Source organism: Scyliorhinus torazame, chromosome 15, assembly GCF_047496885.1.
Source record: "Scyliorhinus torazame isolate Kashiwa2021f chromosome 15, sScyTor2.1, whole genome shotgun sequence".
Classification (NCBI taxonomy): domain Eukaryota; kingdom Metazoa; phylum Chordata; class Chondrichthyes; order Carcharhiniformes; family Scyliorhinidae; genus Scyliorhinus; species Scyliorhinus torazame.
The window spans coordinates 153,567,873-153,594,841 of NC_092721.1; the positions used below are offsets into that span (position 1 = coordinate 153,567,873).

Consider the following 26,969-nt stretch of genomic DNA (forward strand, 5'->3'; position numbering starts at 1 on the left):
TGGTGTCCTTATCTGAGGAAGGGTGTTCTTGTATGGAGGGAGTGCAGCGAAGATTTACCAGGCTGATTCCTGGGGTGGCAGGACAGTCATACGAGGAGAGGCTAATTCGATTAGCATTATATTAATTTGAGCTCAGAAGAGTGAGAGGGTATCTCAAGAAACATATAAAATTCTTACACGATTAGAAAGGGTAGATTCAGAAAGAATGTTTCCGATGGTAGAGGACTCCAGAACTAGGGGTCATAGTTTGAGGATAAGGGGTAAACCTTTTAGGACTGAGGGCAGGAGAAATTTCTTCACCCAGAGAGTGGCGAATCTGTGGAATGAACTATCACAAATTGTAGTTGAGGCCAAAACGTTGTGTGATTTCAAGAAAGAATTGGAAATAGCTCCTCGGGCTAAGTGGATCAAGGGACATGGGGGCAGAAGGCTGATAAATCTCCAGGACCTGATGATCTACTTGAGGAAGTGGCCCTAGAAACAATGGATGCATTAGTGAATACCCAGGATCAGGCTATTGAACTTGATGATCAGCCATGATCATAATGAATGGCAGAGCAGTGTTGAAGGGCTGTATGGCTTCCTTCTGCTTCTATGTATATTTCTTGTATGATTTGCCCTTCGTAAATCCACGCGGACTCGGTCCAATACTGCCACTCTTTACCAAGTGCTCTGCTATTAAATATTTTACAATGAACTCTAGCATTTTCCCCACCACTGGCGTTAGGCTGACTGGTCTATAAATTCCCGGGTTACATTAGCTACCCTCCAATCTGGGTCTATAGAACCTTGGAAGATACCCACTCATGCATCTATCATTTCTAGGGCCACTTCCTCAAGTACTCTCGAATGTAGATCATCAGTTCCTGGAGATTTATCGGCCTTCAATCCCATCAATTTCCCCAACACCATTTCCCTACTAATGCTGATTTCCTTCAGTTCCTCCCTCTTACTAAACCCGGTGTTCCCCAACATTTCTGGTACGTTATTTGCATCCTCCTTTGTGAAGACAGAATCAATGTATTTAGTTGGTCAGCCACTTCTTTGTTCTCCTTTATAAATTAAATTATAAATTACGCATTAAAGATCACGGCCTTTTTAGAATTAAATCGGTTTTACAAAGTCGGAGATGCACAACCAGTCAAACAAATGACCGGTATCTAATCTTTTTTGAGCAAATTTCAGTTGGTCAGACTGATTTTCCCAACCAGCCAGTGGTAGTGAGGTGACCAGCTCAGAAATTCGAAGCGTTCCTATAGATAACTAGTAAGGCATTAACTGTAATAGTGGGATCATTCAACGCACACACTTTTTCCTTTCCTGCTGAAGGTTGCCTGGTAGTGAGCAAGTCACATTGGAAGATGGGACTGGGAAAATGTAAATATTAAAGAGATGGAGCAAACATACCATCATTCTAGAAATGTTTTATTTATAAAGTTTATTTAGCTGGGACTCACACAGGTTAGATATGCGGTCAGAGTGCAAGGTTATTGACTCAGAGCTAGGTAAGCACACTGCAGCCCAGGACGTACAGCTTACCAGAAAGAATCCCAGCTGCAACAGTTGAGACTATTGGAGCTTTTCTCTCACTCACTCCAGACAGAAATCTGAATAGAAGACCATCCCGTGCCATTGCAAACAGGATTCTTGGCAATGGAAACATTGAACCCAATAGGCTGCAAGGGAGAAATCAGTTGTATAACTCAAAGTGGTTTGTGATTGTACAGGGAAAGTAAACATATCAATACCAAAAAGGGAAGTATCAGGCCTCAAACATTACAGAAACCTGACTGAATTGTTCTTTTCAATCACACCAGCAATATTCGACTTCTGCTGAATTTATATTTTAGCTCGTTCAAAAGACGAGCCAAATTTTTTTTAAAAAAAGTGTTCTTGTGACCAGCGCAATGAGTTGGGTGAGCGTTGAAATGTGAGATCACGTTCATATGTAGCCAGTCTGCACGGTTGCAGAGTTTGGATGTGCAGCTGTGGAAAAATACCATGCGGCATTTCTTCAGATTGGGCAGAGGGAAGATTTGAAAGGCAAGAGGTCAATGGTGGCTTCATGCAACACTAAATAATTGGTGGAGGTCAGCTCTTGTCATCAGCTCTGAACCACCCTTCGACTGAAGGAGATAAACTGGCAGGCGACATGCCTTAATAAAAAAAAAAAACAGGCTGGCACTCGGCATTGTGAAAACTATTCGAAAAAGTTATCAGAAACAGTTTGAGCATTCAATAGCATTTTCAGTCCCCAAAGAGGACTGAAGGAAAGAAAGAAAAAAATTGCACGTAAAAATTTATTCGGAAAAAGCCCCACGATCTTGGTTTGAATTCGAGGCCACAACACCAACACATTTGGCAGGATACATTTACCTTCCCTTTTTGTAAAGGGCTGTCCCTTACCTGCTACAACCCCCGAGACTACAGTAGCAATAAGTGGAGTTTTAGTCTTTTCGTTGATCCTGGCCAACACTCTAAACAGCAGCCCGTCCTCTGCCATAGCATAAATTACTCTCGGCATTGGAAATATGGAACCCAGAAGACTAATATAGAAAAAAACAGTCCATGCCATGTTAGCATTATACAACAAATGCACAAGCCGTTAATCGTAAACACAAATCTATGAAACAGCCAATTCCCTTTATTATAAGGCAATATGAAATATTACAATACGTTTTATAAATTTGAATATTGTCAAACATGGTGAGAAATACCATCTTTGGTCAAAACCAGAGAACATGAAAGAACATGTGGTGATGCAAGATTGTCTGCAAATCATAACACTATTTGCACTATCGTTTCTGCAAGTAAAATGTGATGTTTAGAGGATGGAAAAAAACATTTGGACCTCCAAGTAGATGTGCGCATGCATAGGAACTTAAAAAAGGGGTCAAATTGCACAGGGGAACTTTCAAGTTGCTGCACAGTTGTGCAACCTAAGAGGGAATATTTTCCGGAATTGTTGGAGATTCTTTCTTTTCCTAAATCAGTAACCATTCACAAGCCAACACATTGATATGAAACTTGAATCAAAACTTCTGACGATCTCCAATTCAATATGTGGAATCAGAGGAAGGTTTCCCAATTCGATATTGTCAATGGACCCCACTTGGCAGGGTATTTCGGGTGACCATTGCCAGAAGATGCAGCCTCGCTGATTGGGTCCGGGGTGGGGGAACTAAAGTGCACCCCTTTTGAAGAGGGCAGTGAGCAACAACCTTAAAAGAAAAAGTCTTATCCTGTTTTTGGGTGGGCTTGTGGAGGTCGGACGAGGGAGTGGGCAATTTTAATGCACAACTATATCTGAAAGCAGTATGCCGAGAAGCCTTGTCAAAGTTGTTTTAAAGTTGACAAGTGCTCATTTTCTCCCCAATATTTTGCTGATTAGTTCATGTCGCCATCTTTTTAAAATACAACACACTTATGTACACCTTTTAGTTTGTTTTTTTACTTCAAAAGATCCGGAAGACTTGCCTGTGCTCGTCACTTTTTTTTTTAAAAACACTCTCTCCGGTGTCATTCCAAAGGTGGGTTTCTAGGTTTTGTTCCAGACGGATTGTCACATAATTGTTATGTCACACAGCATCGTACTCACAATGAGGCATGATAGTTTTGGAAGGTCATCACCATCAACATACAAGAAATAAAACAGAGAGACGCGAGCACACGTACAATAGTGAAGGAATTCAATCCCTCATCAAAATAGCAGCGGTGTACTTAAAATTTGTATGACAAAAGAAGATTTGTGAAAGTAAAATACATTTTTTTGATCAGTAACAGTTGATCTGCTAAACAACAATTAAGTTGCTTAAAGTCTGAAGGGCCCAACTGAATTGCCCACACTGCACCTTAGCGAACGATGGGAAATATTTTGCATATGAACCTTTCCAACGTAGTTTTAAAGGAAAACTGTTTTTTGGGTTTATGGCATGGACAGTAACACGACTATGACCGTTGGAGGCATATTAATAGTAATGTTAATTATTGTCACAAGTAGGTTCACATTAACACTACAATGTAGTTACTGCGAAAAGCCCTTAGTCACCACACTCCGGCGCCTGTTCGGGTACACTGAGGGAGAATTCAGAATGTCCAAGCTACATAACAGCACATCTTTTGGGACTTGTGGGAGGAAACCGGAGCACTGAGGAAACCCACGCAGACACGGGGAGAACATGCAGACTCCATACAGACAGTGACCCAAGCTGGGAATCGAACCTGGGACCCTGGAGCTGGGAAGCAACAGTGCTAACCACTGTGCTACCGTGCCGCATATAGCTGTCTGGGTGCTGGAGCTTCAAGAGCATCAGACCTCATGCATCGCATGACCTACACCAAACTAACTGTGCACCGTAATGCAAGGTTAGTTTATTGAAGAAGAAAAAATCAGAATGCTCCAGCGTGCAGAGCCTGGAGCAGTGCGAACTGGGGTCCCAAGGACAGAAGGGAGCAGAACACAATCTCCTCTAATCAGGCTGAACAATGGCTTAAGCCGATGTAAAAGGAGATAAATTGGCACAACTTGGGCGCGATTCTCCACTCCCACGCCGGTTGGGAGAATCACCTGGGCCGCCAGAATTTCCCGGGACACCGGTCCAACGCCCTCCCGGGATTCTCCCAAGCGGCGGGAACGGCCCGGTCGAGTTTCGCGGGCCGGAGAATCGCCGGAGACACTGAAAATGGCGATTCTCCGGCACCCCCGCTATTCTGAGGCCCGGATGGGCCGAGCGGCCAGGCCAAAACGGCGGGTTCCCCCCGGCGCCGTCCACACCTGGTCACTGCAGTCGTGAGCGGTGCGTGAACGCTGGGGGGGGCGAGGGGGGATTCTGCACCGGGGGGTACCTCAGATGTGGGGTGGCCCGCGATCGGTGCCCACCGATCGTCGGGCCGCCCTCTCTGAAGGAGGACCTCCTTCCTTCCGCAGCCCCGCAAGATCCGTCAGACATCTTCTTGTGGGGCGGACTTAGAGAGGACGGCAACCACACGTGTGCGGCTTGGCACCGGCCAACCAGTGGATGACGCCCATTATGCGACGCCGGCCACGTCATCTATGCGGCGCCGCTTTTACGCGGGCGACAAGGCCTGGCGGGTGTAGATGACGCGGCCCCGATCCTAGCCCATTGTCAGGGCCTGAATTGGTCGGGACCGGGGCCGTTTCGCGCCGTCGTGAACCTCAATGGCGTTCACGACGGCGCGGCCACTTCGTCGCAGGAGTGGAGAATCCCGCCCCATATCTTTCTGTTGTTGCCCATCCTTAATGGGGAATAGTCTACAAATGTAAAATAAATAGCAGGACAGAGGCAGGAGAGCAGCACTCAGTGTTGCACCCGCTCCAAAGCCTCCACGTCCTCCCTATAATGCGGTGACCAGAACTGTACGCAATACTCCAAATGCAGCCGTACCACAGTTCTGTACAGCTGCAACATGACCTCCCGACTCCGGAACTCAATCCCTCTACCAATAAAGGCCAACACTCCATAGGCCTTCTTCACAACCCTATCAACCTGGGTGGCAACTTTCAGGGATCTATGTACATGGACCCCTAGATCCCTCTGCTCATCCACACTTTCAAGAACTTTACCATTAGCCAAATATTCCGCATTCCTGTTATTCCTTCCAAAGTGAATCACCTCACACTTCTCTACATTAAACTCCATTTGCCACCTCTCAGCCCAGCTCTGCAGCTTATCTATATCCCTCTGTAACCTGCTACATCCTTTCACACTATCGACAACACCACCGACTTTAGTATCGTCTGCAAATTTACTCACCCACCCTTCTGCACCTTCCTCTAGGTCATTGATAAAAATGACAAACAGCAACGGCCCCAGAACAGATCCTTGTGGTACTCCACTTGTGACTGTACTCCATTCTGAACATTTCCCATCAACCACCACCCTCTGTCTTCTTTCAGCTAGCCAATTTCTGATCCACATCTCTAAATCACCCTCAATCCCCAGCCTCTGTATTTTCTGCAATAGCCTACCGTGGGGAACCTTATCAAACGCTTTGCTGAAATCCATATACACCACATCAACTGCTCTACCCTCATCTACCTGTTCAGTCACCTTCTCAAAGAACTCAATAAGGTTTGTGAGGCATGACCTACCCTTCACAAAGCCATGCTGACTATCCCTGATCATATTATTCCTATCTAGATGATTAGAAATCTTGTCTCTTATAATCCCCTCCAAGACTTTACCCACTCCAGACGTGAGGCTCACCGGTCTATAGTTGCCGGGGTTGTCTCTGCTCCCCTTTTTGAACAAAGGGACCACATTTGCTGTCCTCCAGTCCTCTGGCACTATTCCTGTAGCCAATGATGACATAAAAATCAAAGCCAAAGGTCCAGCAATCTCTTCCCTGGCCTCCCAGAGAATCCTAGGATAAATCCCATCAGGTCCCGGGGACTTATCTATTTTCAGCCTGTCCAGAATTGCCAACACCTCTTCCCTACGTACCTCTGTATTGTTCTATGTTCTATGTTCTATATGTTGCAAGAGGTGGAGCAAAGACTTGGGGCAAAATTCTCCCCCAACGGCGCGATGTCCGCCGACTGGCGCCAAAAACGGCGCCAATCAGACGGGCATCGCGCCGGCCCAAAGGTGCGGAATGCTCCGCATCTTTGGGGGCCGAGCCCCAATATAGCGGGGTTAGGCCGGCGCCGGAGGGATTCACGCCCTGCCAGCTGGCGGAAATGGCGTTTGTTGCCCCGCCAGCTGGCGGAAATGGCGTTTGTTGCCCCGCCAGCTGGCGTGGAAATGCGGCGCATGCGCAGGAGCGCCAGCGGCCGCCGACAGTTTCCCGCGCATGCGCAGTGGGGAGGTCTCTTCCGCCTCCGCCATGGTGGAGGCCGTGGCGGAAGGGAAAGAGTGCCCCCACGGCACAGGCCCGTCCGCGGATCGGTGGGCCCCGATCGCGGGCCAGGCCACCGTGGGGGCACCCCCCGGGGTCAGATCGCCCCGCGCCCCCCCCCCCCCAGGACCCCGGAGCCCGCCCACGCCGCCTGGTCCCGCCGGTCAATACCAGATTTGATTTACGCCGGCGGGACAGGCAATTTCTGTGAGGGACTTCGGCCCATCCGGGCCAGAGAATTGAGCGGGGGGTCCCGCCAACCGGCGCGGCCCGATTCCCGCCCCCATCCAATCTCCGGTACCGGAGACTTCGGCGGGGGCGGGATTCACGGCAGCCAACGGCCATTCTCCGACCCGGCGGGGGGTCAGAGAATGACGCCCCTGGTCTTTTTGGAGGAAAAGGACAATCGCCGATAATGAAAACCATCACAGTTAATGATGAGAGAGAGAGCAAGAGAAAGCTAATGCACACTCGGCTATGGTCCACAACCAGAAACCGGAGCAAAGACTGTGAAAAGCAATGCAAGACTGTCAGATGCTGTCACGGTGTATAAAGCAGCAGTATTATTTGACAACGCATTTCAATAATGTAATGTAACTATGATTCATAGAATTTACAGTGCAGAAGGAGGCCATTCGGCCCATTGAGTCTGCAATGGCTCTTGGAAAGAGCACCCCACCCAAGGTCAACACATCCACCCCATACCCACAACCCAGTAACCTCACCCAACACCAAGGGCAATTTTGGACACTAAGGGCAATTTATCATGGCCAAACCACCTAACCTGCACATCTTTGGACTGTGGGAGGAAACCGGAGCACCCGGAGGAAACCCACGCACTCACGGGGAGGATGTGCAGACTCCGCACAGACAGTGACCCAAGCCGGAATCGAACCTGGGATCCTGGAGCTGTGAAGCAATTGTGCTATCCACAATGCTACCGTGCTGCACAAGACAAATGGCCTGCTCACAGCATGATCTTTGGAGCAAGTGCCCAGCCAGAGGTCAACTGCTGGAGTTGGCATGGATGACTGAGAAATCTCTCAGCCTAACATTATATCCATTAACACCCAGATACCCCATTCAAATAGGCACAGACTAGCCACTCTCTCCTTTCCATCTGTGACAACTGTCATTGCAGGGCCACTTACAGATTCAACACAAGGAGACCCTGGGTCATTGCCATCCCTAGAGGTAGCCAGTGACATGCAGCAAATGTCCCCCTCACTTGGAGAAACAATAAAAAGGAGCACACCCCAATACAGGGCAAGTGCTTTTAACCAGTTACTTGCATGGCATCCGATCCTTTAAAACGAATGTTGAAAATGATGTGATACCAGCTGCACGTTAAACACACTGCCCTCCATGTGGAAATTCCTGATCTGTACTCCAGGTGCACAAAGCTACACACCAGGAATTTTGGAAACATTTGTAAACTTTACTTGAAGTGATTATTCCTAATGTTTCATGCTGAATGCGAAGGCGGGATGGAAGGAGAGGAAGGCTCAATCCTATTAAAGAACTTGACTTTGCATCCTCCAATCCAGCATTAAACATGATGGAGCATTTATGAACTGCACATACTGTACATTCGAAACCACAATAGAGAAAAAATATTCATTATTTTAACTACAACAGATCTTTCAATTGATAGGAGGCCCTGATGACACTACAAACAGTATAACTGATTTCAGAGTTTAACTGCCTGAACTTCTGATCAGATCTGCCCCTCCAGGGTAATAAGGTAGTGGTAGTGGGGAATTTCCACATTAACTGGGGCATAGTGTGACAGGTTCAGACATGGTGTGAAAGGTTTAGACGTGGTGTAAAGAACAAAGAAAATTACAGCACAGGAACAGGCCCTTCGGCCCTCCCAGCCTGCGCCGATCCAGATCCTTTATCTAAACCGGTCTTCTATTTTCCAAGGATCTACTTCCCTCTGTTCCCCGCCCGTTCATATATCTGTCTAGATGCATCTTAAATGATGCTATCGTGCCCGCTTCTACCACCTCCGCTGGCAAAGCGTTCCAGGCACCCACCATCCTCTGCGTAAAAAACTTTCCACGCACATCTCCCTTAAACTTTCCCCCTCTCACCTTGAAATCGTGACCCCTTGTAATTGACACCCTCACTCTTGGAAAAAGCTTGTTGCTATCCACCCTGTCCATACCTCTCAGAAGTTTGTAGACCTCAATCAGGTCCCCCCTCAACCTCCGTCTTTCCAATGAAAACAATCCTAATCTACTCAACCTTTCTTCATAGCTAGCACCCTCCATACCAGGCAACATCCTGGTGAACCTCCTCTGTACCCTCTCTAAAGCATCCACATCCTTCTGGTAATGTGGCGACCAGAACTGCACGCAGTATTCCGAATGTGGCCTAACCAAAGTCCTATACAACTGTAACATGACCTGCCGACTCTTGTACTCAATACCCTGCCGATGAAGGCAAGCATGCTATATGCCTTCTTGACCACTCTATCGACCTGCACTGCCACCTTCAGGGTACAATGGACCTGAACTCCCAGATCTCTCTGTACATCAATTTTCCCCAGGACTCTTCCATTGACCGTATAGTCCGCTCTTGAATTAGATCTTCCCAAATGCATCACCTCGCATTTGCCTGGATTGAACTCCATCTGCCATTTCTCTGCCCAACTCTCCAATCTATCTATATTTTGCTGTATTCTCTGACAGTCCTCCTCGCTATCTGCTACTCCACCAATCTTAGCATCATCTGCAAACTTGCTAATCAGACCACCTATACCTTCGTCCAGATCATTTATGAATATCACAAACAACAGTGGTCCGAGCACGGATCCCTGTGGAACACCACTAGTCACCTTTCTCCATTTTGAGACACCCCCTTCCACCACTACACTCTGTCTCCTGTTGCCCAGCCAGTTCTTTATCCATCTAGTTAGTACACCCTGAACCCCATACGACTTCATCTTTTCCATCAACCTGCCATGGGAAACTTTATCAAACGCCTTACTGAAGTCCATGTATATGATATCTACAGCCCTTCCCTCATTAATTAACTTTGTCACTTCCTCAAAGAATTCGATTAGGTTTGTAAAACATGACCTTCCCTGCACAAAACCATGCTGCCTATCAATGATAAGTTTATTTTCTTCCAAATGTGAATAGATCCTATCCCTCAGTATCTTCTCCAACAGTTTGCCTACCACTGACATCAAGCTCACAGGTCTATAATTCCCTGGATTATCCCTGCTACCCTTCTTAAACAAAGGGACAACATTAGCAATTCTCCAGTCCTCCGGGACCTCACCCGTGCTCAAGGATGCTGCAAAGATATCTGTTAAGGCCCCAGCTATTTCATCCGTCGCTTCCCTCAGTAACCTGGGATGGACCCATCCGGACCTGGGGACTTGTCCACCTTAATGCCTTTTAGAATACCCAAAACTTCCCCCTTCCTTATGCCGACTTGACCTAGAGTATTTAAACATCCATCCCTAGCCTCAACATCCGTCATGTCCCTCTCCTTGGTGAATACCGATGCAAAGTACTCATTAAGAATCTCACCCATTTCCTCTGACTCCACGCATAAATTCCCTCTTTTGTCTTTTGAGTGGACCAATCCTTTCTCTAGTTACCCTCTTGCTCCTTATATATGAATAATAGGCTTTGGGATTTTCCTTAACCCTGTTAGCCAAAGATATTTCATGACCCCTTTTAGCCCCCTTTATTGCGCGTTTGAGATTTGTCCTACTTTCCCGATATTCCTCCAAAGCTTCATCAGTTTTAAGTCGCCTAGACCTTATGTATACTTCCTTTTTCATCTTAGCTAGTTTCACAATTCCACCCGTCACCCATGGTTCCCTAATCTTGCCATTTCTATCCCTCATTTTCACAAGGACATGTCTGACCTGCACTCTAATCAACCTTCCTTAAAAGACTCCCACATTTTAAATGTGGATTTACCCTTAAACAGCTGCTCCCAATCCACATTCCCTAGCTCCTGCCGAATTTTGTTATACTTGGCCTTTCCCCAATTTAGCACTCTTCCTTTAGGACCACTCTCGGCTTTGGCCATGAGGCCATGAGTATTCTAAAACTTACGGAATTGTGATTGCTATTCCCAAAGTAATCACCGACTGAAACTTCAACCACCTGGCCGGGACATTCCCCAATACCAGGTCCAGTATGGCCCCTTCCCGAGTTGGACTATTTACATACTGCTCTAAAAAAACTCTCCTGGATGCTCCTTACAAATTCTGCTTCATCTACGCCTCCAACACTACACGAGTCCCATTCAATGTTGGGGAAGTTAAAATCTCCCATCACGACCACCCTATTGCTCCTACATTTTTCTATAATCGGTCTACATATTTGTACCTCTACTTCACGCTCGCTTTTGGGAGGCCTGTAGTAAAGTCCCAACAATGTTACCGCACCCTTCCTATTTCTTAGCTCTACGCATATTGCCTCAGTGCTCGAATCCTCCATCGTGCCCTCCTTAATCACAGATGTAATATCATCTCTGACCAGTAATCCAACTCGTCCACCCCTTTTACCTCCCCTCTCTATCCCTCCTGAAGCATGTATACCCTGGGATATTTAGTTGCCAGTCTTGCCCTTCCCTCAACCAAGTCTCAGTAATACCAATAACATCATATTCCCAGGTACTAATCCAAGCCCTAAATTCAGCTGCCTTACCTGCTGCACTTCTCGCATTGAAACAAATGCACCTCAGACCACCTGTCCCTTTGCGTTCATCATCTCTTCCCTGTCTACTCTTCCCCTTAGTCACATTGAGTTTATTATCTGGTGCCTTACTGGCTTTAGTTGCTGCCTCTTTACTGACCTCTAACTTCTTAATATGGTTCCCATCCACCTGCCACATTAGTTTAAAACCTCCGCAACAATGTTAACAAAAGCACCCCCGAGGACATTGGTTCCAGTCCTGCCCAGGTGTAGACCATCCGATTTGTAATGGTCCCACCGCTCCCAGAACCGGTTCCAATGTCCCAAAAATCTGAACCCCCTCCCTCCTGCACCACCTCAAGCCACGTATTCATTCTGACTATTCTTGAATTTCTACACTCTGACTGTCTAGTGGCACTGGTAGCAATCCTGAGATTACTACCTTTGAGGTCCTACTTTTTAAACTTATCTCCTAACTCCCTAAATTCTGATTGTAGGACCTCATCCCGTTTTTTTACCGTTGGTGCCTATATGCACCACAACTGGCTGTTCACCAGTGGTGTGAAAGGTTTAGACAGTGTGAAAGTTGAGACATAGTGTGAATGGATTAGACAGTGTGAAAGGGTGAGACAGTGTGAAAGCTTTAGAGATATGGTGAAAGGATTAGACGGTGTGAAAGGTTGAGACATAGTGCGAAAGGTTGAGACATAGTGCGAAAGGTTTAGAGATAGTGCGAAAGGTTTAGAGATAGTGCGAAAGGTTTAGAGATAGTGCGAAAGGATTAGAGATAGTGCGAAAGGATTAGAGATAGTGCGAAAGGTTTAGAGATAGTGCGAAAGGTTTAGAGATAGTGCGAAAGGTTTAGAGATAGTGCGAAAGGTTTAGAGATAGTGCGAAAGGTTTAGAGATAGTGCGAAAGGTTTAGAGATAGTGCGAAAGGTTTAGAGATAGTGCGAAAGGTTTAGAGATAGTGCGAAAGGTTTAGAGATAGTGCGAAAGGTTTAGAGATAGTGCGAAAGGTTTAGAGATAGTGCGAAAGGTTTAGAGATAGTGCGAAAGGTTTAGAGATAGTGCGAAAGGTTTAGAGATAGTGCGAAAGGTTTAGAGATAGTGCGAAAGGTTTAGAGATAGTGCGAAAGGTTTAGAGATAGTGCGAAAGGTTTAGAGATAGTGCGAAAGGTTTAGAGATAGTGCGAAAGGTTTAGAGATAGTGCGAAAGGTTTAGAGATAGTGCGAAAGGTTTAGAGATAGTGCGAAAGGTTTAGAGATAGTGCGAAAGGTTTAGAGATAGTGCGAAAGGTTTAGAGATAGTGCGAAAGGTTTAGAGATAGTGCGAAAGGTTTAGAGATAGTGCGAAAGGTTTAGAGATAGTGCGAAAGGTTTAGAGATAGTGCGAAAGGTTTAGAGATAGTGCGAAAGGTTTAGAGATAGTGCGAAAGGTTTAGAGATAGTGCGAAAGGTTTAGAGATAGTGCGAAAGGTTTAGAGATAGTGCGAAAGGTTTAGAGATAGTGCGAAAGGTTTAGAGATAGTGCGAAAGGTTTAGAGATAGTGCGAAAGGTTTAGAGATAGTGCGAAAGGTTTAGAGATAGTGCGAAAGGTTTAGAGATAGTGCGAAAGGTTTAGAGATAGTGCGAAAGGTTTAGAGATAGTGCGAAAGGTTTAGAGATAGTGCGAAAGGTTTAGAGATAGTGCGAAAGGTTTAGAGATAGTGCGAAAGGTTTAGAGATAGTGCAAAAGGTTTAGAGATAGTGCGAAAGGTTTAGACATAGTGCGAAAGGATTAGACAAAGTGTGAAAGGTTTAGACAAAGTGTGAAAGGTTTAGACAAAGTGTGAAAGGTTTAGACATAGTGCGAAAGGATTAGACAAAGTGTGAAAGGTTTAGAAAGAGTGCAGAGGAGATTTACCAGGATGTTACCTGGGCTGGAAACCTTTAGTTATGAAGAAAGATTGGAAAGACTGGGGTTGTTTTCCTTGGAGCAGAGGAGACTGAGGAGGGACATTAATGAGATGTACAAAATTACAAGGGGCAAAGACAGGAAGAAACGTTTCCCCTTGGTGTAGGGAATCAATGATCGGGGACATAGATTTGAGGTAAGGGATAGGATGTTTAGAGGGGATGTGAGGGGTAACCTTTTCACCCAGAGGGTGGTGGGAGTCTGGAACTCACTGCCTGAAAGGGTGGTGGAGGAAAGGGTGGTGAAGGCAGAGGCCTTATAGCATTTAAGAAGTATTTAGACGTTCGCTTGTAATGCCAAGGTATACAGTGCTATGGGCAATTGCTGGAAAACGTGATTAGAATAGTTAGGTTGTTGTTTTTGAGGGCACAGGTGCAATGGGCTGAAGGGCCTTTCCTGTGCTGCAGACCTCTATGACTCTAATTTGTGCTGTCGAATCTAAAACAGAGCATAAGAGAGTGGCAGGGAAAGAGCAAGCTTCCTCCTATTTTTTTTTTTTTTTAATTTAAGGTACCCAATTTTTTTTTCCCAATTAAGGGGCAATTAGCATGGTCAATCCACCTACCCTGCATCTCTTTGGGTTGTGGGGGTGGCACCACGCAGACACGGGGAGAATGTGCAAATTCCGCATGGATAGTAACCCAGAGCCGGGATGGAACCTGGGTCCACTGCGCCACCGTGCTGCCCCTATAAACCTAACTGTTCTGTTTTTCCCTTTTGCACATCACCCAGGTAAATAATGTTTAGTTTTTTCATTAAAAATGTCACATGCATTGTAAAAAACAAAAAAAACAAATATTACTTTCTCATGCAAGTTAAAGACTGAAGGACAGAGTCACACAATACCTGGTGGACAGTGCACAGAGTGATCCAACTGCCACAGCATATTTTGCCCCATCCCATCCAACATACTTGAAGGCAACTGGCAATGGGCTGTTCTTGTCCAGTAAATAATATGGCATCATCAACGTGAGGGCAGCAGACACTCCAAAATAGGCAACAAAACAGATCAAAAGGGATGCAACAATTCCGATTGGAATTGCGCGCTGGGGATTTTTCACTTCCTCTCCTGAAAACACAAACAGTAACGAGTGGAAGGCCGCAAGGATTCATAACATCATGTTACTCATTTTGATGCATTGTTCCTTATTAAAAGCAACTCAACGTCCATATTCAAATGAAAACCGACTTAATGGTGTCAATCCTCAAGATACTCCCTTGTTTTACCTTGTTTCCTGTTGGTACAGGTACAGTGACGTCACCTCGGGACCAAGGCCGGCTGCATTTTGGATTGGGCGGCTTGAGTTGTGCATGGGTCGAGTCAAGCCAAGTTCGGTGGGGTGGGGACAAGGGTAGCCTGGAGCAGGGAAACAGAACAGCCCTCAAGCGGTGAAGCGAATATCTAATCTGGTGCCACAGCATGAAATGCAGTGTTGAGCTGAATTGTCCAGGTACGCTCATTTTTTTACTGGGGGTCATTACCGCTCGCTGCACAAGCTCCAGGTCATTACCGCTTACTATATAGTTTCTATGTCACGGAGTAAAAACGTTCATGCTTACATTCTCCCTGCATCTCTTTCATAAAACAGTAAATCTGTGTCCCCTAATCCCTGTACCATGAGCTAATGTCTGATTACATTGTCTGCATTAAATTATCGGTCATTGTTCTCCCCCAGAAATGGTGAGCTGCAACAGAGTTTGGCATTCCCTCCAAATTTAACAATTTATATTGATTGTTTTTTTTAAACCCATGTCTTTACGTATAAATTAAAAACAGTTTCCGTCCTAAAGCCAAGCCCTTGAACAATTCTTCCTTTCACTGAACACCTCGTAATAAAGTATATGCTGTTTTCTAACCATTGGCCAGTTTTTTTCTTTGTGCTGAACAACTTTGAACTCTTGTGGAATTTTTATCAATGGTGACCCAAGCTCCAAATCAGCCTGGATTGGCAGAGTGAAGGTTCGCTCTGTCTACTGGTCGAGGGAGTCATACATTAAATCAGTTTTGACAGTTTTCAATAGTTACGAGGAAGTATGGACCTGCAAGGCAAAATTGTCCCTCTTTCTGTACTCTCACTGGTCGAAGCCAAGCTGGTATAATACAGGGTGCTGGATAGAGTAGAGTGAGCATTACTTTGCATCTGACCTTGGGAGTATATAGAACAGCCTGAAATGAGAAGACTTCCATCACCTGTCATCACTCATATCGGTCAGCACAAAAAAATGTAATTAAAGAATAAAATACTCCCAGGTGACAATTTTTGTGATGCAATATGGGACTGATTTTCAAATTAAGCGATCCCCAGATTGAACATCCCCAATTGATTATTTTCTGGCGTGTTTGCCTTTCTGATGTTACTGCTGCCAGGTACTAAGTTTTCTGCAAGTAGACCACGGTTTCATTTGGGCAGCTGGCACTGTCCTTCAGAAGTTTGGACAGGGCTCTCTCTCTGCTGGAACTGCTCCATTTGGGAGTAGTCTGCCGTACTGGAGATTTTGCAGTGCTGTTATCTGCATTAGATAAGAAAATGTGCAAACCTGATGTTCTTGATATGGTTCAAAAATGCCACAAAAGAATGTATGTAACCACTTGTTTAAAACACAAAGTTAAATAAACTTCTGGGATAATTACCATCTGCACAACCAATGAGGAAGCTTTCCAGAGTTTTTCTCACCCTCCAAAAAAAGAAAAAAATCAAATGGCACAACAAATAATTGATGGGCTAAATAGGTTTAGGATTTTCATATTAATTTCACTTCACCTTTTTGAACTTTTACTATTCGTGTAAGCAACACTGGCATTAGGCAGTCACAAAGCATCCGTAGTACTTTGCTTTGAACAAAGTATTTCAGGCCCAATATACCATTACAAACTGGGCGTGAGGCCAGTACTCTTGGGCTACTGCTCGAGTACATTCTCTCCTGGAAGCACTCAAGCTTGTTAGATATTTCATTGGATAGTTTTAAGTAGCAACATGCTCCTTTTGTGCTGAGAGATTTTGAATAGAGTTTCAGAGCCTCTATTCAAATGCAGTTAGTGTTGTCAACCTACTAAAAGGAGAGGATACCCACACCTGCAACCTGCCTCCTCTCCAGGCAGCCTCCACCCAAGGGATGAGTACACCCATTATTGTGCCTCAGCGTCAACAATGCTCATAAGGATCATAAATAATTAGATGTTTGTTTCTATATCAAAACAGCTGCAAAGAATGCTCTGTTCCCAAGGTTAAGAGATTTGCAGCTAATTAAAACATGCAATGCATCCACTTGGCTTTCAATGTGTGGGGTCCTACACATTAAAACAAAAACCTTCCCTTACCTGTGGTGGCAATGCAGTCAAATCCTACAAAGGCATAGAAACATGTGGCTGCGCCCGAGAGCACTCCTGTGAAACCATAGGGCATGAATCCCCCAGCGCCATAATTCCAGCTACTGGATTCTTCAGTGTAACTGCACAAAAGGCAAGACATTTATTTTTAGCATGAATGAACAATCTGTCCTCTCAGTTCACACAATTGCTGTGTTAGGCATTTAAGACGGAATATAAACAAAACATATTAAAGGTTGCACCATTCTACATTTACACATAAAACAATAAATGCATAATGTGTGTAGTTTCCATATTTGCCTGAAATGCAATATCAGTTCGGCCGTCACTCCAATTATCACCGACTGCTTGGCAGTAGAATCATAGAATTCCTACAGTTCAGATGGAGATCATTCGGCCCATCGAGCCTGCACCAACCCTCGGAAAGAGCACTCCACTCAAGCCCACTTCCCCACCCTATCCCCATAACCCCTTAACCTAACCTACACATCCCTGGACACTAAGGGGCAATTTAGCATGGCCAATCCACCTAACCTGCACATTTTTGGACTGTGGGAAAAAAACGGAGCACCCGGAGGAAACCCACGCAGATACGGGGAGAAACTGCAAACTCCACAGTCACCCAAGGCCGGAATTGAACCCGGGTCCCTGGCGCGGTGAGGCAGCAGTGCTAACCACTGTGCCATACATGTTACACATAATAGTTGCAAGACATAAACCTGGGTAACTGCAAATCCATTGGTTCTACACCTCTAATTGATAACATACAGAAACTAAGTTGAAGATTATTTATGAAAATATACTACTGACCAGTGAAAGGGGGCTTGGAGAACAGACCGTTAGATTAAAGTAAGAAAGACACAGTAGTATATAAACTCAGCATACGCCTCTAGATTTAGATTCATAAACGTTTAAACAGTGTAAAGAATCAAGGACAGTGGATAAGAAAGGTCTGGGAAACATCCGAACACCATGAGTAAGGCCCCACAGGCGCATGAGCTGGTCACGCAGCCCCAGGTTGTCCAAAAGCAATTTTATTGGTCAATGTATGTAATCTATAGCCAGTGATTGGATCAAGTCCAGTTGAGGCAGGGAGATTGGTGTTTGGAAATTGTATAATTATCGAACCTAAAGCAGTGCACGGTAGAGTCAATCTGCCCCAGGTCGCTCTCCCATCGCATGTTGGCAAATAAAGAACGTCTTTACCAGAGTTGCTGTCTCTGTTGAGTCTGTGTTAGCTGGGCCGTAATCAAGAGGGGGATCCCCCATGTGAAAGACAACTCAATACTTAGCCTCTGAAAACGCTCCTGCAACCAGCAAAAATTGGAAGAACTAATCTGACGAATTGACTTTACTCCTTTGAGGAGGTCACAGACCAATCACAAACCCTTTGGATACAGTGGCCCTGAAAATCTGCGATGGGAATCTCAGCCAGTTATCCCAGTGGGTTTCCCCAGAGTTAGAAGGAAGTTCCCAATTTGGCTGCCGATGGCAGATACTGGCTCCGACAGAGACAGCTGCCACACAGCAACCAGGAGAGCAACCTACAAGATGGAAACAAACAGACGCGAGGCTGCTGGAGAAATGCACAGCCAACACGCTTCTGCTTATATCAGAGCCCCTCCAAACCAGGAGTTTCTGTGCTCCAATTGCTCAAGCACCTGAAAGAGTCGCCTCTTCAGTCGCCAACACTCATATCATCAAGCACAGAGACAAGCCGCCCCATGATGCCTACCTGAGGAAAATCTGCCATCGCATCATCAGCTGAAACCAGCACTTCTACGTGGAGAAAGTCTTGCCAAAACACACTGGACTGGGGAATGGGACTCCTCCCTGCCGCTTTTCTCGGAGTTTTACTGAAATTATTTTGTTTTTTGAAACTCCTACCTTTTTAAACTTTGATTTCACCCCCATTTCCCATCTTGGTTGAGAGGTATTCCTGGTCTGATCAGGTGCATTTCCACTGACCTTGCATCAGGCAGCCAGAGAACACATGAAACAGCATGTCTCGTGCCTGGCCCTTGTAAATGTAGGCAGAAAGTCTACTCTATCCAGTGTTGTGGATTTATCTCTACTACTTGGTCTTTTCGGTGGCTCTTTTCCAATTAGGGCAATCAGTCAGTTTGCCTTCTTTCTATATTGTCTATGTCCGAATGCTTAAGAGTCGCCAGGTATCGATTGATACCACCACAAGTTTCAACCGGCTATCGATCAAAGAGCCAAACACCAGTTAGTTAGTTCAAGGTCAAGGGTACTTTATTTACATACAATCAATCATGCAACATAAACACTACTAGTTAACTACACCTATTACTAAGACAACCTGTACTTAACTTCGGGCACCCGGTTTAGGTCAGGAAACAGTGGCCGCTGTTCAATTCAGGATCTCTTGGGTTCGAAGTGGTAACTGCTGCCCGGCTGGGCTCGTCCTTCTGGTAGTGGGCGTTGAACTCAAACTTGCTTCTGGTGTTGCTGCAGTTGGCAATGGCCGTGACCGGGGTACCAAGGCCAAAAGAGAGCAAGCATATGGCGAACTCTTCCTTTATACTCGGGGGAGGGGTTTCACGCTCTTTTGGGCGGTCCTTCGATTTGGGCCTTACTAATTGGGTGATCCCTGATCACTCCATTCGATTCCTTAGCCAATAAGTGGGCAGGGATCTGGATGGCTGGGCGTGTCTCAAGCGGTCATTGACCCTGTTGTTTGTGTTTCACTTGGACAGGGAGTGGCGCCAAAATGTCTGGGACTGTCCCGGTATCTGGAGTACCAGTCCTGTGTGTTGGGGGGAGATGTGCCATCACCTGCTAATCGACCTGATTAACATGCTAATGGGACGGAGTTTTGATGCCGTCTCGACTTTGCTGACAAATATGCATTTCAGGCTCTGGGCCTGCCTGGCTCTTGGCTTGTCCATTTTACCCATCAGTCTTTGCGTGTTGCTCTGTACTTAGTTGGAAGTGGCCATGTCAGATGGCTACACTCCGTCCTATTGATCCACAACGCGAAACGTGAAGGATCACAATACTGGGTCTTCTTTGTTCTCTTGGGATGCCGGGTACCCTTAACCAAGGACAGGTTCTACTCTACTCTGTCCTATGGGTCCAAAAACATTTACCTAATTTCCCTAAACAGCATATGTCTAAGAATCTCTCGGGGGGCCATTTAACATTCAGTAAAAGGGAAACCTCTAACTGTCTCAAAGTAGACTACAATCATGCTGCTATTTACAATCCAAAACTTATGTTACAATACAAAAAAATATTCAATAGCAGCATTGCATTTCTTCCTATCACTGACACTTACATATACGGAAAAATAAACTTTATTCACAAAACAACCACCGCGGAATTTATTTTAAAAAAGGTTCGGAAAGAGTGTGGGGTTTGCTGGAGTCCGAGGAAAGGGGGTCTGAATGTATATCCTGGGGGGCGGGAGGCTCTCCATCTCCATTTCCGCAATCTAATTGTCTGAATGACGTTGTACAATATGGTTATTACTAGTAAGGTTTCCACGGTGTAGGACAGTGAATACCACTTGATGAGGTTCTCACACCATGTGGGGGTATTGGTGGCTTGGTGTGTGTGCGGTGTAGTGTCCAGGCTGGGGGTGTTGTGTTGGGTGGTCATGTTCGGGGCTTGTGTGGTGAGGGGGGTAGAAGGGGGTAACGCGCGCTACTGGACTGTTCCAGCAACAATCATGATGCCGATTATCAGGGTCGTCTTCATCTTGTTTTGGTTTTCCTTCACCGTCGAGTGTCTTCGTATCTCTCTAAGGGAACAAGCATAGTGTCTGTTATCATCATGTTGTTTAACATCTTGTATTTCAGTCTGTGTCTCTGTGACGTCAATTCTCCCATTATAATCGTCACCCTATGTGACTCCCACATTTTTTTTTTTTTTTTTTAAGAACAACCATTTGCGGAGACAAGGCATCCCAAAAAGTTGTGTGTCAGAGCGCGAGCACTCTTGCAGCCTGTCGTCAATGAGCTGAGTGGGAGGACAATTTCTCCGTCCTCTGCAAACTTGTTTTTCCAACCAAGTGTTTCTTATATGTAAATAGTGTGTGGGGGATAGCAACTGAAGGGTTGCCGGAGAGGGAAAAAGTAGTGGCAAAGAGCATTCTTTAAACCACAGGACTCAAAAAAACAAACAGAAAAAGAGTTTCAAAACCAAGTAGTCGAATGGGGTGGTGCATATGATCAGCGGCAGGGCAAGAATGGGTGGGATGCCTGGGTAGGGCGGTGATCGGTGCTGTTGCTCCACTACCCGAGCTTGGCTGACCAAATGTATAGGGGGTCCCCAGGCAGGGCGGGGATCAGTGCCGTTACTCCATTGCCTGAGTGACCGTCCAAGAGCGGGACAAATATGTAACTATATGGGTTGCCGACAAAGGTATTTCACTAACTGCCATGTGGCGTCAGACGAGTAATTATGGCTGCATCAAGAACTTTGGTGTGAGACCGAAGAAGAAACTGTATCAAGAAATTCAGTGAGATCGCCACAAGTAGTCGCACAAATAAACAAACATTCAACATTTAAAAATAGCAAATTAAAAGGGAAAAAACAGGCAGGCTCCATCAGAGTACACAACACCGTAAATCTCCATCGGTTCTTGACTCTCAATCATCTGGACACCTCAAGATTCCATTTTGAAAAGATTTGCAAAGGGGTTACCATGGTGGGAGTCAGACTCGTAGCTGTCACCATCTCTTGGGTGCCAAACTCATTCGTGGAGTTTGTGTGCTAACTCGGCGTGTGCCGATGTGGGGTCCATTTCGTAATTTCTCGTCAAGCGACAGGAATTGTCACGGTGCTAGTGCTTCATGGTCCGTCGGGAGGTTGTCAGGGGGGTGTCGCTATCGTCGGGTGGCGGGTCAGGTTCTGGAGTGGGCAGATAAATTGTTTCAAAGGGGCTGAGTGTATCGCCGTCGGGGTGTTTGGGCCTGTAGTGACTGGGGCCTGGTTCGAGGGATCTTTGTTCGGGTCTCTCAGGGGCTTTGGTAGTGCTGTCGCTAGCAGGCGAATCAAGCGTCAGGGTGAAATTTGATCGTGGGGGCGTGGTCAAGATCTTGTCTGTGGACGTGCTGCTGCTGCTGGGGGAGGGGGAACTCGGGTTGTCAGTGGGCAGGTCCTCATCGTCTGCCATCGCCAATGAGAGATGGTGCGAGTGGCTGCACTGCGTTCCATAAACCTTAAGCTGATTTACATGGAACCATCCAGACTTTCCACTGGGAAACGTGATTTTGTAAACCGAAGGGCTTGCTTCGTCTGAAATTGAATAGGGTCCTGCAAATTTAGGGGAGACGAACAAACTAGGGTTGCACAAGGTGATCATTACTTGCTGTCCGACTGTAAACTCTGTTGGGTGTACTGTTTTGTCAAAGCAGGCCTTACTCTGCTTTCGCTTAGCGCCTAGTCGAACAGCTACAGCGAGCTGTGCTGCTTTAATAGTCTCCAACATGTGCTGGACGGCTTTCTCATGGGTCAGGGCGGTGACTACGGGGCTGGCCAAATCAAGTCCGAATAAGTACCTGGTACCCTTCACGGATCATCCAGTCATGAGGGTATAGGGGGTATATCCTGTAGAGCTTGACAGTGTTCCTGATAAACATCAGTGCGAATGGGAGCACTGTGTCCCATGTTGTATTGTGCTGCTGCACCATTTTCCGAAGGGTGGCTTTTAGCGTACAATTCATGCGCTCCACAATGCCGCTGGACTGCGGGTGATAGGCAATGTGGAACTTTTGTTTAATCCCAAATATTGTCCTAACATTTTTCATGACTCTTCCTGTAAAATGGGAACCGTGGTCCAACACAATACTACGGGGGAGTCCCCATCTGGTAAAAATCTGTTCTGCTAAGACCTTTGCGGTGGCCTTGGCTGTTTGTGTTCTCAATCGGAACGCTTCGACCCATTTCGAAAATGTGTCTATCACTACTAACACATACTTGTAACAATTTCTGCGGGGCGGGGGGGCCAATATAATCTAATTTGTCCACGGGTCATTTACAGGATGGGTGTGTCGGAGCTGGGCTTTTCTTGCATACCTATCGGGGTTGTTTTGGGCGCAAATTAAACAATTCTCGACGTAGTGGGACACGTCGGTTTTCAATTCGGGCCACCAGCAGAGGTGTCTCAGGTGGGCAAGGGTGGATTCAATCCCCTGACGTCCATGTCCGTCATGGAACTTGCAAATTATTTAGTTCCTGTCCTGGGTGGGGACGACATGAACTCCATCCTATAAAACGATTCAGTCATGGACCGTCAAATAATTTCCAAATCTTTCATAGGGAGCTGGGAAGTTTCCTTTTAAAATCTCTTTTAATGTCTCACCTTCTTTCTGTGCCTGGGCTCAGTCTTGGATGTTGGTCTGTGAGACCTGAACTGAGTGTACTGGGGCACTCTCTGGGGGTTGCCAAAAGTGCCCATGTCGTGAGCCTGCCTTCGCTAGGGTGTCAGCTTTCACATTACCAGGAGGGGAGGAGCGATGTTGACTTCTTACTTTGATGATGCCGTATTCTCTGGCTTATAGCTGTCTGAAGGATATGTTTTGGTAGTGGGGCTGAGGGTAGAGGTTTTCCGTCCGCGGAAATAAATCCTCTCAATTCCCACAGGGGTAGGAATAAGGCTGTTGCAGACGTACAAACTGTCCGAGTATATGTCTGCAGGGGTCGGGAATGAATCGGGGTGCCGGACAATGTAAGCAATGGCCGCTAACTCGGCTGCCTGCGAACATCAGTGTCCAGACAACTTTAAAGCTATCTCTTCTAAAGCACGTCCCTGCGCGTCCTCTACATAAATGCCACAGCCTGTTATCCTTTTTCCCTCAAGGACTGTGGACGATCAGTCTACATAAATTCTTAGGGCCTTGTCTGTGGGCTGGGGTCCGAAACCTGTCTTTCTTGGTACCAACTTTGGAACAAAGGGTCCTGTGGTGTGTTTTGGGGCAATGATCTTGCACTCATGTGGGGTCCCTGAATAATGCAAGTTATCGGCCAGAAAAGTAAGCGTTTTGGTCCGTTTTACTGTGATGTCGCATCCCTGTAGGAGTAGGGTCCATTGCGCTGCTCAAATTTGGCTTACTGTGCCGTCTTTAAGTCTGCCGTCCAGTAAAAGCTGTATCGGGGTGTGCGCAGTCAAAATGGTTACTGGGTTGAGTCCGATTATGTACGAAAAGTACTGTACCGCCCAGAAAACTGCTAATAGGTGCCTCTCGCAGGCTTTAATCCTTGTTCGACCGGATCCAAGACTCGTGAGGCATAGGCCTCGGGTCCCAAACGATCGTGCCTTTCCTGCAGGAGAATGGCCGAAAAGGTGCGATCTGTGGTCGCTACCTCTATCGCGTACGGGGAGTGAGGATCGGGGGCTTGCAAAGCGGGGCTGTGCTCAGGGCGCGTTTCAATGCATCCACGGCATCCGTGTGCTGTGGGAGCCATTTCCATGGTGCCCGTTTCGTAAATCGGAGAGTGGGGCTGCCTTTGTGGCGAATCCATCGCTATGGTTCCGATAATAGCCCACCAGTCCTAAAAATGACCGGAGGGCTGTAACATTTTGGGGCAAGGGCAAATTTACGATGGAATCAATCCGTTTTGAGTTCTATTTCACGCTTCCCATGCGTGACTTTTTCCTGAAGGATTTGGGCTTTCTTGGGTTAATTTTGCATTCAATCATTGTAAGGAGTTCCAATAATTCCGAAAGAATTCCTTGGTGTCAGTCTGTAGGAGCAAATCGTCCACATACTGAACAAGGCATTCAGGGCGGGAAAATTTAGATAATCTGTTTGCCAATTGTCTGTGTAAAATGGAGGGGGAAGCCTTGTGGAAGGCACGTCCACGTGTACTGCTGTCCCTGGAAGGTGAACGCAAATTTATACTGGCATGCTTTGTCCAGTGGAATGGACCAAAAGCCATTACTGATGTCAAATACCGAACAAAATTTCGACTGTGGAGTCCTTGTTCAACATGGTCTTGGGACTTGCATCAACAGTGGGGCTGCTGGGGGGTTACTTTGTTCAATTCTCTGGAGTCGATGGTCAGTCGCCATGATCCATCGGGTTTTCTTACGGGCCAAAATGGGGCAATATTTGTCGATGCAACGGGTCGAATCACGCCTTGCGTCAATAAGCTTTGAATTACTCTCCCTCGGCTTGCTGGGGGAAGCCGTACTGTTTCTGGGGCTTGGGACCTGTAATGTTTACAACACCTGGGGTTTTACCAGTCGTGCTTGTGCTGGGTAAATGCTGTCTTATGTCTTTTCAAGACCTCTCTAACTGCTTTGTCTGTGGTAATGGTTTGTGGATCAAACCAGTACTCTCCTACTGAGCTGATTCTATGGGCATAATCTCCTACTGTGAGCGTGGCGGGGGCTCGCGCTACTCTAGCCATTTTCCATATGCATCGGTTGACTGGGTCGAATGAGAGGTTGTGTGTACACATGAAATCGATACCTAGAATGTGTTCTGCTGCCTGGGGCAAGTCGACTAAAACAACCGAATGTTTTGTCCTAATATTACCATGCTGTACATCCACAGGGGCTGTGATGTGTCCCTGCTGGAGGTGACCTGTAAAGCCACTAAGGGTAATGGCATCTATAGTGGACCATATCTCTTTCTGGAAATGATGGAGGAGTTTAATGTGGTTCGGGACCCTCCTGTGTACCAAAGGAACTCTACGGGTTGTCCCCGGACTGTGCCTGTAACCACCGGTCTTCCGGACTTATCCCAAAGGGTTTCACAGAACCATGTTGTGGAGCCCGAACACCATCAATCAGTGCCACTCATGGCCGAATTATCTGGTCGGGCGCTAACGTTGTGAATGGATCGGGTATTGTTTCTGGGGGGTGGGCTATTGGGTGGTGATTCCTTTGCTGCGGGGTGGGGGGGGGGGGGGGGGGGGCTTGACATTCTCAGGCATAATGTCCTTTCTGTCCGCAATTATAGCATTCCTGTGTCTTGGGGTGCTGCGCTGTACCTCTGCCTTCATTTACCCATGCGGGGTCTTGGTGTGCCCTTTCTGGATTCATTGTGGCATCTGCTTTCTCATGCTCTGTCTTTTTCTGTACAGACTGTTCCCAAGCTCTGGACAATCGTTTCAGAACCCACACTTCATTGTGCGCTGGGTCTGAGGGGTCATAATTAGCACAATTCTTCTGTCCTGCCTCTGTGGCGTGGGACACTAACGTGCCGGTCCATTTGGCCGTATTGTCTGCTGATAAATGGGCGCGGGCTAACTCACCGAATACCGCAGTGAAATGGATCCAAAGGGGTCCAGCAAACGCTGTTGGGTGCTCTCCCTTTTTCTGCCTGCACCTGTTGAGTCCGTCTACCGGATCTCCTCTGTTATATCCTATGGTGTCTAAGATGGCCGTTTTCATTTCTTGGAGGCTACCTCCTCCTACATTTCGTGGGTCGGGAAGGGCTGAACTAACTGAGGGGTCTAAGCACATAACTGTTCCGGCTCATCTAAACCATAAATCAGGGTTTGTTGTTTTACTAACTCGAAAAAGTGATGTGGGTCCGATGTGGGGTGGAACGCATCTTCTCTCGGGCGTCTTGTAACTGGGTGATCGATAATGGGGTGGTGTACACGAAATCGGGTTGGTCTTCCGTGGCCACACTGTGCTGTGTGGTGACGGGGTTCATTGTGTTGGGTGCTTCCTGTGCAGTCGGTGGTGCGGGTGCTTTTCTCTTCGGGGCCTGGGGGGCTCTATTTTGATTCTTGGTCTCGCTTACGTACCGTTGGGCCGTTTCATTGAGTTCCTGCCAATTGGGGCCGTCTTCCTGGTCTAGCTGTGGACCAAAGGTGTCTCTAAACCCATCTTGAACTGATAGCAGGGATTGCAATCTTGTAATCTGCTGCCTGCATTTGGCATGATCCATCAAACTCTGCCTCTGTTCCGTGGTGGAACTGTGGAGTGCTCGGAGGGCTGCTTTTAAATCATCGCATTGTTTCATTAGGATTTGTACCTGATTCTCTGTCTCTTCTCTAACCGTACAGCACGCTGTGTCCTGGTAGGCCTTATCATATTGGGTTTGGAAGCTGCTAAGATGGGCGAGACAGGATTGATATTGACAGGATCTCGGTCAGACTGTCCCACCAAGTCTGTCCTATGCTGCCAGGATCTTCATTCGTGCAAAACTCAGACCATAGGGGCCATCCTTT

At 46.6% G+C, this 26,969-nt stretch overlaps 1 protein-coding gene across 3 annotated transcripts in view; it reads right to left on the minus strand.

The window, feature by feature from the left end:
• Positions 1 to 26,969, minus strand: part of LOC140391913 (high affinity cationic amino acid transporter 1-like) — a 115,031-nt gene that overhangs the window by 10,569 nt on the left and 77,493 nt on the right. For 2 of the 3 annotated variants that reach the window (XM_072476956.1, XM_072476957.1), the window contains 3 exons: positions 16,803 to 16,933; positions 14,330 to 14,552; positions 2,407 to 2,546 (listed from right to left, as the gene is read on the minus strand). In XM_072476956.1, the coding sequence (XP_072333057.1) occupies positions 2,407 to 2,546; positions 14,330 to 14,552; positions 16,803 to 16,933 (494 nt within the window). Of the gene's footprint in view, positions 1 to 1,539; positions 1,677 to 2,406; positions 2,547 to 14,329; positions 14,553 to 16,802; positions 16,934 to 26,969 lie in introns of all 3 variants that reach the window. The other variant, XM_072476958.1, reaches the window with a different exon arrangement.